The following is a 14105-nucleotide window of genomic DNA, read 5'->3' as shown; positions in this document are numbered from 1 at the left end:
AACTCAGGATCAGTAATGTAATGTATGTACACAGTGACTGCACCAGCAGAATAGTGAGTGCAGCTCTGGGGTATAATACAGGATGTAACTCAGGATCAGTAATGTAATGTATGTACACAGTGACTGCACCAGCAGAATAGTGAGTGCAGCTCTGGAGTATAATACAGGATGTAACTCAGGATCTGTACAGTGATATCAATTGCCAATGTCCTTATGGGGAAGGTGAGGTAGACAGTGAGGCTGTAGGTGGGGCAGAAGGTGGTACAGACAGTAGAGGGCCCCTGGGCAGGATCAGTACATAGGCTCTTTGAGGTCCAGTAGTTCATTATAATGTGTCTGTGACAGAAGCTGCTTGCAGCTCTGGAGGTGGTAGTAGGCCCATTGCCTCTGGGGCCGCGGTGGTTGAACCAATGGTTTGTCCGCCCCTGGGTGGTGGATTGAGACACTAATGGACAAGTCACAATATCGGTGACTTCTGTGCAGGGGAGGGCCTGTGGCCACTACACATACAGCATCCATGGATAATGGGGCCACCTATCTGGCGGCTGAGATCGTATAAAGTCTAGGATGATGTAGAAGGTCGGGATGTATTTCGTGTGTAAGGACAGAGGAGATGTTTATAGGACAATACATGGTGATCAGTCTCCAGCTGCTCTGGTCCCATGGTCCAGGCCTCCCTCCGGCTGCGGTTTATGGCTGCGGCTCCTCACCTCTGATATGACCCTGATCTGATAGGGCTTCCTCCTCCCACCTGCTCGTGTATTTTATGGCGCACACACCTGTCTGCAGCACATTTCACAGATCAGCGGAATTGTGAGAACAAGGTGAGTGATGGCCGCAGAGGTCGGACCGCCGGGGAGGAGGAAGGAGCGAGCGAGGACTGGGGTAATAGAGGAGATATTGTTATTTGCTATTATCAGAGTTGTTTATTATTGTTACTTTCCTTTGGTTGATACATTGTGTCACTCGTATAATCACCATTCTCAGAATCTAGATTTGTGCTGCGGATACAGGAACTCCTCACCTAAGTTGTGGGTAATTCTTACTGGGAACCTTTCAGATATAATCCTCCTGTCCTTCTGTCCATCCATCCGCACGTCCTTCCATCCATCCATCTATCCATCCATTCTTCCGTCCATCCATCCATTAGTCTGTCCATCAATCTATCATCCATCCATCTATCTATCCATCCGTCTATCTATCCATCTGTCCGTCCTTCCGTTCATCCATCTATCCATCCATCCTTCCATCCATCCATCCATCCATCCGTCCTTCCATCCATCCATCTATCCGTCCAGCCATCCATCCGTCCAGCCGTCTGTCCGCCCATCCATCTATTGTCCATCTATCCATCCTTCCTTCCATTAGTCTGTCCATCCATCTATCATCCATCCATCTATCTATCCATCATCCATGTGTCTAGCCATCCATCCGTCCATCCATCCAGCCGTCCATCCATCTGTCTGTCCATCTAAGTTGTGTGTAATTCGTCCTGGGAACCTTTCAGATATAATCCACCTGTCCTTCCGTCCATTCATCCGCCCGTCCGTCCATCCATCCATCCATCCATCCATCCATCCATCCATCCTTCCTTCCATCCATTAGTCCGTCCATCCATCTCTCATCCATCCATCTGTCTATCTATCCATCCATCCATCCGTCCATCCATCCATCCATTGGTCCTTCCGTCCATCCATCTGTCTGTTATCCATCCATTTGTCCATCCATCCATCCAGCCGACCGTCTGTCCGTCCATCTTTGGCGGATTTAATTCTTCCCTAAAACCTGTAGAGTGAGTTCTTAGGTCAGTGATTGCCGTGTTCGGCCGGTGGTGGGGCACGTAGTGCAGGGGTCCTGGGTGGTAACAGGATGTTAGAGGCAGCGCTCCCACCTCTGGACGCCAGGATAGGGGGGGCGCACAGTGCGGCCGGCGTGCTCACAATCTTTATAGAACAATGGTTCCTCCACGACGTCAGCACATAACCTAGAACAACACAAAGTAAGAAATGAGGAGCCAGTAATAGTTATCGTCACATGTGGGGCTTAGGTGACAGTGGTGATAACGATGCGTGTACCCACCGAACCGCGACAAAGGGTCCCCGATCAGGATGTCCGATCTCTACCGTAACCTCTGTGCCCACCGGCATCACTAGGGCTGATGTTATAATCAGAAATGAGCTGGAACCCAGCACAGAGGTGCTGCAGTGTAAAGCATGGCACAGCTGCATGTCCCCTACCGCATCACAAATCCTGTCTCTTAAAGGGAATCTGTCAGCAAGATTTCAGCCCAAGTTACGTACATGCGCATGTAGCTCTGTCACAGACAAGTCCAGCAATATTTGTACTTGGCTCCTCCAGAATTGAGAACTCAGCGCTTGAACTGATATGTAAGTGAGGCTGAAGGGCTATGGTAGATCTGAAGCCTCCGCCACTCCAGCTCTATTCACCACCCAGCGCTGCCTCCTCCGCCTTCACTGGCAGCTTCTTTCAGAATGGAGGCTGTAGATCAAGCAGGAGGAGGCAGCACTGGGCGGGGAATAGAGCTGGAGTGACGGAGGCTTCAGATCTACCATAGCCCTTCAGCCTCACTTGCATATCAGTTCAAGCGCTGATTTGTCAGTAAGTCGGGCAGCCCTAGAGCAGAGCGAGCCTCAAGGTTCCTCTCCGCATGAACAGAACTAAAAAGAATACGTCCAACTTCATTGTAAATCCAAGTAATGTCAGCGCCGGCCATCACCTCCTCCCCATCCAAAGGCCAGAAGGTGCAGGACGAGAACGTCACAGTGCATGGACCGGCCATACAGGAAAAACGGGCATGGTCTAAACATTCAGGGACCGAGGAACAATTTAGATACATGATACAGCTCATGATTAGATACATGATACAGCTCATGATTAGATACATGATACAGCTCATGATTAGATACATGATACAGCTCATGATTAGATACATGATACAGCTCATGATTAGATACATGATACAGCGCATGATTAGATACATGATACAGCGCATGATTAGATACATGATACAGCTCATGATTAGATACATGATACAGCTCATGATTAGATACATGATACAGCGCATGATTAGATACATGATACAGCTCATGATTAGATACATGATACAGCTCATGATTAGATACATGATACAGCGCATGATTAGATACATGATACAGCGCATGATTAGATACATGATACAGCTCATGATTAGATACATGATACAGCTCATGATTAGATACATGATACAGCTCATGATTAGATACATGATACAGCGCATGATTAGATACATGATACAGCTCATGATTAGATACATGATACAGCTCATGATTAGATACATGATACAGCGCATGATTAGATACATGATACAGCTCATGATTAGATACATGATACAGCGCATGATTAGATACATGATACAGCGCATGATTAGATACATGATACAGCTCATGATTAGATACATGACACAGCTCATGATTAGATACATGATACAGCTCATGATTAGATACATGATACAGTGCATGATTAGATACATGATACAGTGCATGATTAGATACATGATACAGTGCATGATTAGATACATGATACAGCTCATGATTAGATACATGATACAGTGCATGATTAGATACATGATACAGGGCATGATTAGATACATGATACAGCTCATGATTAGATACATGATACAGTGCATGATTAGATACATGATACTGCTCATGATTAGATACATGATACCGTCAGGAAATAGGACGTACAGTATTTGATTCTACATTACCACACACACTGAGCTCTGCTACATTCATTAGTTCTGTGTAAGGTACACATGCTGCAGCCGTGGTCCCCTTCACAGCACTTCCTAAATAGCTTTTCCCCCTCACTTGTTTAAATTTAAACCACTCATCCCCCTCCCTCAAGAATGTGTTGGTTAGCAGAAAACCAGTTCTTTGTTTGCAGCCATGTGCTTCCATTTGCGTATGAGAGCTATTCAAGAGGGAATAACTTGACCCCAATTAGTGATAGAGATATGAAAGTTACATATTCCGAATGTCCACCGATAGATCTATAACTCAGTGAAATCTCTAGGAAACAAACCCAACGAAATCCAAGGAATGGATTTCTCCGTAAGCAGGTCATGTATCCACTTCGTGTTTTTACTTAAATAACCTCCATGTCATGTTGAGTATAATAATTATGTCTTTCTTCTATGAGGTTCATCCTAAGAGATATGGGTAATAACTGTTCAGAAAGGGGAGTTCCCCAACCACCCAGTGAGGTCAGCACAGGAGGAGTGCCTTAAGTTTGAGCCCAGGTATAAATCTCAGAGGCGGGATGAGAGGGAAAGTCTTTAGGCTATGTGCACACGTTCAGGATTTCTCGCGTTTTTTCCGTGTTTTTTCGCGATAAAACCGCAAAAAAAACCCGCATATATTTAGCATCCTATTATTAGAATGCAATCTGCAATTTTTGTGCACATGTTGCATTTTTTTCAGCGGCGGACTCGCATTCCGGAAAAAAACGCAGCATGTTCATTCCTTGTACGGAATCGTGGGGATACGGCACACATAGGATTGCATTGATCCGCTTACTTTCCGCACGGGGCTATGCCCACCATGCAGGAAGTAAGCGGATCATGTGCGGTTGGTACCCAGGGTGGAGGAGAGGAGACTTTCCTATGTTTGACAAGTGTGACCAACCTGTCAATCAGTTTTCCAAGCGATGCTACAGATCGCTTAGAAAACGCTAGCATTCGGCAAGCTAATTACTCTTGTAAAACGCTAGTGTTTAGCGGAAAAATGCATGCCAATTTTATATGCGTTTTACCCGCGGCACAGTTGCGCAATTGCCCCAGAAATTTCTGCGGCAATTCCGGACATGTGCACATAGCCTTAGTCTTTGCCCAGGAAAAGAGCTAAAAGCAGCTCTGCAAGCTGCTCTGCTGTATTTTGATGTCGCCCCTCCCCCACCACATGGTTCTCCATGATCTGAAAGCACTGTAAGTGTCTTTTTCAACTTTAATCCCTTTTATTTTGTAATCGCCTTGTACATAGTATAATTGCCTCATTTTGTAATATAATTTTTATACTTATGTAAACGCTGCCTAATCTTTTTGGAGTAAAAGCTATAATATTTACTAGTGTTGTTCTCCTTGCTCTAAAACGTACCTTAAGTCCTCTGACCTAAGCAATAGCTACTAATTGGGTTGGCTCCTGACCCGCTATTAATCATAATAAATAGGAGCTGGTGGCAGCGCAGCGTGCTGGGCTTGTGGGGCAAAACTGGCAGTGACGGAAAGGGTTTTATAAGTGTATTGCCAGGCTGCGGCTGGGAATAGTTATATCGCCCTCACTGGTAGTGTGCCTTTCTGGCGACTAATTATCCTAGGTGCAGTTCCCTGACTGACCTGAGGGTAAGGGGGCGCCAGAGAGCTGCAAGTTCCAAAACGGAACTGGGAAGTGAGATATAAATAAATACCCGAAGAAAGAACCAGGGCAACCAAACACCCCCAGTTCATGACATATTGGTGGCAGCGGTGGGATAATCAAAAATATCCCCCCTGTGATTCATGACAGATACAGTTCATGATTAGATACATTATATATCATTGGTATAAGAAGATCCTCATCCTCCTTGATATTTATTTTTCTGTCATCTTCATTCACAGATGATTGGAGTCTCACTGGTGATCGTCCTCCTGGTGGCGGCTGTGAAAGGTCAGACACAAGTGATGCACGTATATTGTGTCTATGCAATGTTCTGCAGCTCTATAGGAAGGGCAATGCTATGCTGACCTGCAATATACCGTACATCACTATTTCTGTTAGGACTGGAGGTGGAGGAGCGATGCTCTGCAGAGAGGTCAGTGGTGTAATAATCTGCAGTATATATCACTGTGTATCTGTCAGGAGGAGGAGCGATGCTCTGCAGAGGTCAGTGGTGTAATTATCTGCAGGATATATCACTATGTATCTGTCAGGAAATGGAGGAGCGATGCTCTGCAGAGAGGTCAGTGGTGTAATAATCTGCAGGATATATCACTATGTATCTGTCAGGAGGTGGAGGAGCGATGCTCTGCAGAGAGGTCAGTGGTGTAATTATCTGCAGGATATATCACTATGTATCTGTCAGGAAATGGAGGAGCGATGCTCTGCAGAGAGGTCAGTGGTGTAATAATCTGCAGGATATATCACTATGTATCTGTCAGGAGGTGGAGGAGCGATGCTCTGCAGAGAGGTCAGTGGTGTAATAATCTGCAGGAGATATCACTATGTATCTGTCAGGAGGTGGAGGAGCGATGCTCTGCAGAGAGGTCAGTGGTGTAATAATCTGCAGGATATATCACTATGTATCTGTCAGGAGGTGGAGGAGCGATGCTCTGCAGAGAGGTCAGTGGTGTAATTATCTGCAGGATATATCACTATGTATCTGTCAGGAAATGGAGGAGCGATGCTCTGCAGAGAGGTCAGTGGTGTAATAATCTGCAGGATATATCACTATGTATCTGTCAGGAGGTGGAGGAGCGATGCTCTGCAGAGAGATCAGTGGTGTAATAATCTGCAGGAGATATCACTATGTATCTGTCAGGAGGTGGAGGAGCGATGCTCTGCAGAGAGGTCAGTGGTGTAATCTGCAGGATATATCACTGTGTATCTGTCAGGAGGTGGAGGAGCGATGCTCTGCAGAGAGGTCAGTGGTGTAATAATCTGCAGGATATATCTCTGTGTATCTGTCAGGAGGAGGAGCGATGCTCTGCAGAGAGGTCAGTGGTGTAATAATCTGCAGGAGATATCACTATGTATCTGTCAGGAGGTGGAGGAGCGATGCTCTGCAGAGAGGTCAGTGGTGTAATAATCTGCAGGATATATCACTGTGTATCTGTCAGGAGGAGGAGCGATGCTCTGCAGAGGTCAGTGGTGTAATAATCTGCAGGATATATCACTGTGTATCTGTCAGGAGGTGGAGGAGCGATGCTCTGCAGAGAGGTCAGTGGTGTAATAATCTGCAGGATATATCACTATGTATCTGTCAGGAGGTGGAGGAGCGATGCTCTGCAGAGAGGTCAGTGGTGTAATAATCTGCAGGATATATCACTATGTATCTGTCAGGAGGTGGAGGAGCGATGCTCTGCAGAGAGGTCAGTGGTGTAATAATCTGCAGGATATATCACTATGTATCTGTCAGGAGGTGGAGGAGCGATGCTCTGCAGAGAGGTCAGTGGTGTAATAATCTGCAGGATATATCACTGTGTATCTGTCAGGAGGTGGAGGAGCGATGCTCTGCAGAGAGGTCAGTGGTGTAATAATCTGCAGGATATATCTCTGTGTATCTGTCAGGAGGAGGAGCGATGCTCTGCAGAGAGGTCAGTGGTGTAATAATCTGCAGGACATATCACTATGTATCTGTCAGGAGGTGGAGGAGCGATGTTCTGCAGAGAGGTCAGTGGTGTAATAATCTGCAGGATATATCTCTGTGTATCTGTCAGGAGGAGGAGCGATGCTCTGCAGAGAGGTCAGTGGTGTAATAATCTGCAGGATATATCACTATGTATCTGTCAGGAGGAGGAGCGATGCTCTGCAGAGAGGTCAGTGGTGTAATAATCTGCAGGATATATCACTATTTATCTGTCAGGAGGCGGAGGAGCGATGCTCTGCAGAGAGGTCAGTGGTGTAATAATCTGCAGGATATATCACTGTGTATCTGTCAGGAGGTGGAGGAGCGATGCTCTGCAGAGAGGTCAGTGGTGTAATAATCTGCAGGATATATCACTATGTATCTGTCAGGAGGTGGAGGAGCGATGCTCTGCAGAGAGGTCAGTGGTGTAATAATCTGCAGGATATATCACTATGTATCTGTCAGGAGGTGGAGGAGCGATGCTCTGCAGAGAGGTCAGTGGTGTAATAATCTGCAGGATATATCACTATGTATCTGTCAGGAGGTGGAGGAGCGATGCTCTGCAGAGAGGTCAGTGGTGTAATAATCTGCAGGATATATCACTGTGTATCTGTCAGGAGGTGGAGGAGCGATGCTCTGCAGAGAGGTCAGTGGTGTAATAATCTGCAGGATATATCTCTGTGTATCTGTCAGGAGGAGGAGCGATGCTCTGCAGAGAGGTCAGTGGTGTAATAATCTGCAGGACATATCACTATGTATCTGTCAGGAGGTGGAGGAGCGATGTTCTGCAGAGAGGTCAGTGGTGTAATAATCTGCAGGATATATCTCTGTGTATCTGTCAGGAGGAGGAGCGATGCTCTGCAGAGAGGTCAGTGGTGTAATAATCTGCAGGATATATCACTATGTATCTGTCAGGAGGAGGAGGAGCGATGCTCTGCAGAGAGGTCAGTGGTGTAATAATCTGCAGGATATATCACTATTTATCTGTCAGGAGGCGGAGGAGCGATGCTCTGCAGAGAGGTCAGTGGTGTAATAATCTGCAGGATATATCACTATGTATCTGTCAGGAGGTGGAGGAGCGATGCTCTGCAGAGAGGTCAGTGGTGTAATAATCTGCAGGATATATCACTATTTATCTGTCAGGAGGTGGAGGAGCGATGCTCTGCAGAGAGGTCAGTGATGTAATAATCTGCAGGGTATATCACTATGTATCTGTCAGGAGATGGAGGAGCGATGCTCTGCAGAGAGGTCAGTGGTGTAATAATCTGCAGGATATATCTCTGTGTATCTGTCAGGAGGAGGAGCGATGCTCTGCAGAGAGGTCAGTGGTGTAATAATCTGCAGGATATATCTCTGTGTATGTCAGGAGGAGGAGCGATGCTCTGCAGAGAGGTCAGTGGTGTAATAATCTGCAGGATATATCACTATGTATCTGTCAGGAGGTGGAGGAGCGATGTTCTGCAGAGAGGTCAGTGGTGTAATAATCTGCAGGATATATCACTATTTATCTGTCAGGAGGTGGAGGAGCGATGCTCTGCAGAGAGGTCAGTGATGTAATAATCTGCAGGATATGTCACTATGTATCTGTCAGGAGGTGGAAGAGCGATGCTCTGCAGAGATGTCAGTGGTGTAATAATCTGCAGGATATATCACTATGTATCTGTCAGGAGGAGGAGGAGCGCTGCTCTGCAGAGAGGTCAGTGGTGTAATAATCTGCAGGATATATCACTATATATCTGTCAGGAGGTGGAGGAGCGATGCTCTGCAGAGAGGTCAGTGGTGTAATAATCTGCAGGATATATCACTATGTATCTGTCAGGAGGAGGAGGAGCGCTGCTCTGCAGAGAGGTCAGTGGTGTAATAATCTGCAGGATATATCACTATATATCTGTCAGGAGGTGGAGGAGCGATGCTCTGCAGAGAGGTCAGTGGTGTAATAATCTGCAGGATATATCACTATGTATCTGTCAGGAGGAGGAGGAGCGCTGCTCTGCAGAGAGGTCAGTGGTGTAATAATCTGCAGGATATATCACTATATATCTGTCAGGAGGTGGAGGAGCGATGCTCTGCAGAGAGGTCAGTGGTGTAATAATCTGCAGGATATATCACTATGTATCTGTCAGGAGGAGGAGGAGCGCTGCTCTGCAGAGAGGTCAGTGGTGTAATAATCTGCAGGATATATCACTATATATCTGTCAGGAGGTGGAGGAGCGATGCTCTGCAGAGAGGTCAGTGGTGTAATAATCTGCAGGATATATCACCGTGTATCTGTCAGGAGGTGGAAGAGCGATGCTCTGCAGAGATGTCAGTGGTGTAATAATCTGCAGGATATATCACCGTGTATCTGTCAGGAGGTGGAGGAGCGATGCTCTGCAGAGAGGTCAGTGGTGTAATAATCTGCATGATATATCACTATGTATCTGTCAGGAGGTGGAGGAGCGATGCTCTGCAGAGAGGTCAGTGGTGTAATAATCTGCAGGATATATCACTATGTATCTGTCAGGAGGAGGAGCGATGCTCTGCAGAGAGGTCAGTGGTGTAATAATCTGCATGATATATCACTATGTATCTGTCAGGAGGTGGAGGAGCGATGCTCTGCAGAGAGGTCAGTGGTGTAATAATCTGCAGGATATATCACTATGTATCTGTCAGGAGGTGGAGGAGCGATGCTCTGCAGAGAGGTCAGTGGTGTAATAATCTGCAGGATATATCACTATGTATCTATCTGTCAGGAGGTGGAGGAGCGATGCTCTGCAGAGAGGTCAGTGGTGTAATAATCTGCAGGAGGTGGAGGAGCGATGCTCTGCAGAGATGTGAGTGGTGTAATAATCTGCAGGATATATCACTATGTATCTGTCAGGAGGTGGAGGAGCGATGCTCTGCAGAGAGGTCAGTGGTGTAATAATCTGCAGGATATATCACTATGTATCTGTCAGGAGGTGGAGGAGCGATGCTCTGCAGAGAGGTCAGTGGTGTAATAATCTGCAGGATATATCACTGTGTTTCTGTCAGGAGGTGGAGGAGCGATGCTCTGCAGAGAGGTCAGTGGTGTAATAATCTGCAGGATATATCACTTTGTATCTGTCAGGAGGAGGAGCAATGCTCTGCAGAGAGTTCAGTGGTGTAATAATCTGCAGGATATATCACTGTATCTGTCAGGCGGTGGAGGAGCGATGCTCTGCAGAGAGGTCAGTGGTGTAATAATCTGCAGGATATATCACTATGTATCTGTCAGGAGGTGGAGGAGCGATGCTCTGCAGAGGTCAGTGGTGTAATAATCTGCAGGATATATCACTGTGTATCTGTCAGGAGGTGGAGGAGCGATGCTCTGCAGAGAGGTCAGTGGTGTAATAATCTGCAGGATATATCACTATGTATCTGTCAGGAGGTGGAGGAGCGATGCTCTGCAGAGAGGTCAGTGGTGTAATAATCTGCAGGATATATCACGATGTATCTGTCAGGAGGTGGAGGAGCGATGCTCTGCAGAGAGGTCAGTGGTGTAATAATCTGCAGGAGGTGGAGGAGCGATGCTCTGCAGAGAGGTGAGTGGTGTAATAACCTGCAGGATATATCACTATGTATCTGTCAGGAGGTGGAGGAGCGATGCTCTGCAGAGAGGTCAGTGGTGTAATAATCTGCAGGAGGTGGAGGAGCGATGCTCTGCAGAGAGGTGAGTGGTGTAATAATCTGCAGGAGGTGGAGGAGCGATGCTCTGCAGAGAGGTCAGTGGTGTAATAATCTGCAGGAGGTGGAGGAGCGATGCTCTGCAGAGAGGTGAGTGGTGTAATAATCTGCAGGATATATCACTATGTATCTGTCAGGAGGTGGAGGAGCGATGCTCTGCAGAGAGGTCAGTGGTGTAATAAGCTGCAGGATATATCACTATGTATCTGTCAGGAGGTGGAGGAGCGATGCTCTGCAGAGAGGTCAGTGGTGTAATAATCTGCAGGATATATCACTGTGTATCTGTCAGGAGGTGGAGGAGCGATGCTCTGCAGAGAGGTCAGTGGTGTAATAATCTGCAGGATATATCACTTTGTATCTGTCAGGAGGAGGAGCGATGCTCTGCAGAGAGTTCAGTGGTGTAATAATCTGTAGGATATATCACTGTGTATCTGTCAGGAGGAGGAGCGATGCTCTGTAGAGAGGTCAGTGGTGTAATAATCTGCAGGATATATCACTGTGTATCTGTCAGGCGGTGGAGGAGCGATGCTCTGCAGAGAGGTCAGTGGTGTAATAATCTGCAGGATATATCACTATGTATCTGTCAGGAGGTGGAGGAGCGATGCTCTGCAGAGGTCAGTGGTGTAATAATCTGCAGGATATATCACTGTGTATCTGTCAGGAGGTGGAGGAGCGATGCTCTGCAGAGGTCAGTGGTGTAATAATCTGCAGGATATATCACTGTGTATCTGTCAGGAGGTGGAGGAGCGATGCTCTGCAGAGAGGTCAGTGGTGTAATAATCTGCAGGATATATCACTATGTATCTGTCAGGAGGTGGAGGAGCGATGCTCTGCAGAGAGGTCAGTGGTGTAATAATCTGCAGGATATATCACTGTGTATCTGTGAGGAGGTGGAGGAGCGATGCTCTGCAGAGAGGTCAGTGGTGTAATAATCTGCAGGAGATATCACTATGTATCTGTCAGGAGGTGGAGGAGCGATGCTCTGCAGAGAGGTCAGTGGTGTAATAATCTGCAGGATATATCACTATGTATCTGTCAGGAGGTGGAGGAGCGATGCTCAGCAGAGAGGTCAGTGGTGTAATAATCTGCAGGATATATCACTATGTATCTGTCAGGAGGTGGAGGAGCGATGCTCTGCAGAGAGGTCAGCGGTGTAATAATCTGCAGGATGTATCACTATGTATCTGTCAGGAGGTGGAGGAGCGATGCTCAGCAGAGAGGTCAGTGGTGTAATAATCTGCAGGATATATGACTGTGTATCTGTCAGGAGGTGGAGGAGCGATGCTCTGCACAGATGGTGTAATTCTCTGTCTCCCCGTTGCAGGTGGCGAGGTCTGCTATTCCAGGATTGGGTGTTTCACAGACAATGTTCCTTGGGCCGGGACGGTGGAGCGGCCGATATCCCAGTTGCCGTGGTCTCCGGAGAAGATCAATGTTCGCATTTTGCTCTTCACTACTTCTAATCCCAGTAACTTCCAGGTAAGAGACATAAAGCCTCTTATCCCGGCATCAGAGATCAGCTCCTCTGTCCCTGGAATCAGAGATCAGTTCCTCTGTCCCCGGCATCAGAGATCAGCTCCTCTGTCCCCGGCATCAGAGATCAGCTCTTCTGCTCCCGGCATCAGAAATCAGCTCCTCTGTCCCCGGCATCAGAGATCAGTTCCTCTGTCCCCGGCATCAGAGATAAGTTCCTCTACTCCCGGCGTCAGAGATCAGCTCTTTCTGCTCCCGGCGTCAGAAATCAGCTCCTCTGTCCCCGGCATCAGAGATCAGTTACTCTGTTCCCGGCATCAGAGATCAGCTCCTCTGTCCCCGGCATCAGAGATCAGCTCCTCTGCCCCCGGCATCAGAGATCAGCTCCTCTGTCCCCGGCATCAGAGATCAGCTCCTCTGTCCCCGGCATCAGAGATCAGCTCCTCTGTCCCCGGCATCAGAGATCAGCTCCTGTGTCCCCGGCATCAGAGATCAGCTCCTGTGTCCCCGGCATCAGAGATCAGCTCCTCTGTCCCCGGCATCAGAGATCAGCTCCTGTGTCCCCGGCATCAGAGATCAGCTCCTCTGTCCCCGGCATCAGAGATCAGCTCCTCTGTCCCCGGCATCAGAGATCAGCTCCTCTGTCCCCGGCATCAGAGATCAGCTCCTCTGTCCCCGGCATCAGAGATCAGCTCCTCTGTCCCCGGCATCAGAGATCAGCTCCTCTGTCCCCGGCATCAGAGATCAGCTCCTCTGTCCCCGGCATCAGAGATCAGCTCCTCTGTCCCCGGCATCAGAGATCAGTTCCTCTGTCCTCGGCATCAGAGATCAGCTCCTCTGCTCCTGGCATCAGAGCTCAGCTCCTCTATGCCCGGCATCAAAGATCAGCAACTCTGTCCCTGGCATCAGAGATCGGTTTTGTGGATTCTGGCCCCAACCATTTGACCATGAGGTCGAGCTCCTGCTCAGCGGATAGGTTGAGGTCAGCAATGGCGGCCTTGAAGGTTGCTTTCCAGTCTCATAGTTCTCTGCACGGTCGTCGAATTTCGAGAGGCTGGTGTTGATTAGCTCTCTGCTCACCATGAACCTGGCAAACTCGGACATGTCCGATCCTTCACTCCTTGTTACCGTAGTAGCTTGTGGTGCCCCTCGTAACCTCTGGAGATTCTGATAACTGTTGCTTGAACTGTGGAGACAGGCTGCAGTGTGCCTTGCGGTCGTCTTGCGGTGATGACTGCTCCTGAGGGGGTGCATCACGGCGTTGGTCTTGGGTCTCTGCAGGGGCTGTGGGCGATACTGGCACCATAGGTTGGGCTGACTTGGACGTTTCTGCAATGTTGGGTTGAACGTCGCTGGAGAAGATGTGTGCTGCGGGTATCTGTTTCTGCACGTAGTTGCTGGTACGAACAGCTGGGTTGTCTTCTTCCTGTGGTGGCAGGCAAATCGGGTCAAGGATTTGCTTCTATGCTTGCTCGAGTATTTTTACTTCGGCTAGTGCGATTTCTTCCTCCATTTCTGTTTGAAGAATCTTTGCTGGAGCCTCTGCTTTCCAGGCTTCTGCCTCTGCT

General features: G+C 47.8%; 1 protein-coding gene across 3 annotated transcripts in view; it reads left to right on the top strand.

Annotated features, from left to right (window-relative positions):
* LOC143769417 (pancreatic triacylglycerol lipase-like) overlaps positions 1 to 14105 on the top strand; it is a 77434-nt gene that overhangs the window by 18770 nt on the left and 44559 nt on the right. The window contains exons 1-3 of one of the 3 annotated variants that reach the window (XM_077257915.1): positions 806 to 885; positions 5654 to 5702; positions 12389 to 12543. In XM_077257915.1, the coding sequence (XP_077114030.1) occupies positions 832 to 885; positions 5654 to 5702; positions 12389 to 12543 (258 nt within the window). In that variant the 5' untranslated portion in view covers positions 806 to 831. Of the gene's footprint in view, positions 1 to 805; positions 886 to 5653; positions 5703 to 12388; positions 12544 to 14105 lie in introns of those variants that run through there. The other 2 variants (XM_077257916.1, XM_077257917.1) reach the window with 2 other exon arrangements.

Source organism: Ranitomeya variabilis, chromosome 4, assembly GCF_051348905.1.
Source record: "Ranitomeya variabilis isolate aRanVar5 chromosome 4, aRanVar5.hap1, whole genome shotgun sequence".
NCBI lineage: Eukaryota > Metazoa > Chordata > Amphibia > Anura > Dendrobatidae > Ranitomeya > Ranitomeya variabilis.
The sequence above is the reverse complement of the archived record's forward strand: the minus strand, read 5'-3'. Positions and strand labels throughout refer to the sequence as shown.